At 40.2% G+C, this 2,109-nt stretch overlaps 1 protein-coding gene across 1 annotated transcript in view; it reads left to right on the forward strand.

Moving 5' to 3' along the window:
* The window catches only part of CDC23 (cell division cycle 23), a 12,205-nt gene that overhangs the window by 8,323 nt on the left and 1,773 nt on the right, over nucleotides 1-2,109 (forward strand). Inside the window, exons 10-14 of the mRNA XM_006923076.3 lie at nucleotides 1-154; nucleotides 284-403; nucleotides 809-884; nucleotides 1,226-1,287; nucleotides 1,982-2,086. Of these exons, the coding sequence (XP_006923138.1) occupies nucleotides 1-154; nucleotides 284-403; nucleotides 809-884; nucleotides 1,226-1,287; nucleotides 1,982-2,086 (517 nt within the window). The remainder of the gene's footprint in view (nucleotides 155-283; nucleotides 404-808; nucleotides 885-1,225; nucleotides 1,288-1,981; nucleotides 2,087-2,109) is intronic.

The following is a 2,109-nucleotide window of genomic DNA, read 5'->3' on the forward strand; positions in this document are numbered from 1 at the left end:
GCAATTATTATAGTTTGCGTTCTCAGCACGAGAAAGCAGCCTTATATTTCCAGAGAGCCTTGAAATTGAATCCTCGGTATCTTGGGGCCTGGACACTGATGGGACATGAGTACATGGAAATGAAAAACACATCTGCTGCTATTCAGGCTTATAGGTGAGCTTCTAGCTGAGGGGGTGGGGGTTGGTGAGGTGGAGTAGGTTGCTGATGTTAAGAGCCTCTATTGAGCCTATAAGTCGCTAACCTTGATTCTGCCCTCTTACCGATCTCTCTTCCATTTCTTAGACATGCCATTGAGGTCAATAAGCGAGACTACAGAGCCTGGTATGGCCTTGGGCAGACCTATGAAATCCTTAAGATGCCATTTTATTGCCTTTATTATTATAGACGGGCCCACCAACTTCGGTAAGTCTGGCCACTTGACGATGTGTTTGTTGTGGGAAGGGCTGATACTTTTATTTCTCTTTTGATGGCCACTAAGTCACTTACTGGTGGGTAATATTCACAGTGTGAATACACACTGGACAAAAGGATGATTCATGTCCTGGATGGAGGAACAGGACTGTGTGAGATTTCATGTGCTATTCACAGTGGCATGCAATTTAAAACTTAGAAATTAATTTCTGCAATTTTTCATTTAATATTTATGGACCACACTTGACTATGGCAACTGATACTGGAAAGTGAAACTGTGGACAAGTGGGGACATACTGTAGCAATGGTGGTGGTGGACAAGTGGGGACATACTGTAGCAATGGTGGTGGTGGTTCATCAAGTCTTTGCTCAGACTGACTATTTCCATTCTTTTAGGCCCAATGATTCTCGTATGCTGGTTGCTTTAGGAGAATGTTATGAGAAACTCAATCAACTAGTGGAAGCCAAAAAGGTATCTGAAATTGGGTCCTGGAGAATTTAAATGGAAATCTGCTTTTTGGATGAAAAGTTGGGCTATCTGCGCTCTAAGTTTCCTTCATTTTGATATATCTACATAGAGAAATCTGAATATTTAGAGGTGCATAGGCAAAAAAAGCAAAGTGGGGGTGATATCATGGGAATGTCAGTATATAACCTGGACCTATCAGATTTAGTAAAACTGCCTTGCATCCTACAAATCTGAAGTTCTGGGAGGCTAATAGGATCTGAACCTTTATGTGATTAGTCATGGTACATTAAGCCTTACCTCCACATGGGGCAATGGTCAAAGTGACTAGTTTATTTTTTTGACAGTGTTATTGGAGAGCTTACGCCGTGGGAGATGTGGAGAAAATGGCTCTGGTGAAACTGGCAAAGTGAGTGAAAGGAGTGAAATGCTATTGATATTTCTGTTGGCTTCTCTGGTATGGTGGGTTCCGCATGCACTAGAGCCTCCTATCCATCATCCTACAAGAGTGTGGTATGTAGCGGGGTGTAAGAATCCTGGTCTGGAAATTTAACCATCTTGACTCAAGAGAATGCCACTTGTCTTTGAAGGGGGAATTGCTTTCATTTTAGGCAAGGGGTCAGGAATGAATCGAAAGAAATGAAATTTTCAGGTCAGAGCAGTCTAGGAAAACTACTTTAAGTACTAATCTCCTAATAAGAACCAGGAAAATAAGGAATAACTCAGAAATAGTAGGCAAAGAGGTTCTTAAATGCAATTTCGTTCATGCCAGTTCTTTTCTGGATTCTTAGAAAAAAATCTAAATTGCTCGGTATCTCTTTTTAATCTCACTCAGTGTATTACCAGAGAATTTTTGAAAAGATGTATTATCTAGCTTAAGTATTTACTAACATTCCCTCCATCACCAGTAACAGAGTAATGATTCTAAGTTTTGATAAAATAACCATCACATCTGGGCACTAATACTATTCTGGTGTGCCATGTACGTCAAAATTTGTACTTGTCTGTTTGTCCTTTTTTGATCTTAGTCATGTGCTTTTATTTTTTATCACTAGCTGGCTTTGAGATCTGATTTGTACTTATAGGACCAATTTCTTTTGTAGGCTTCATGAACAGTTGACTGAGTCAGAACAGGCTGCCCAATGTTACATCAAATATATCCAAGATATCTATTCCTGTGGGGTATGTGTCATGAGCATGAGAACTGGGTTGCCAGTTTTATTCTTATCAC

Source organism: Pteropus alecto, unplaced genomic scaffold (genome assembly GCF_000325575.1).
Source record: "Pteropus alecto unplaced genomic scaffold, ASM32557v1 scaffold78, whole genome shotgun sequence".
NCBI lineage: Eukaryota > Metazoa > Chordata > Mammalia > Chiroptera > Pteropodidae > Pteropus > Pteropus alecto.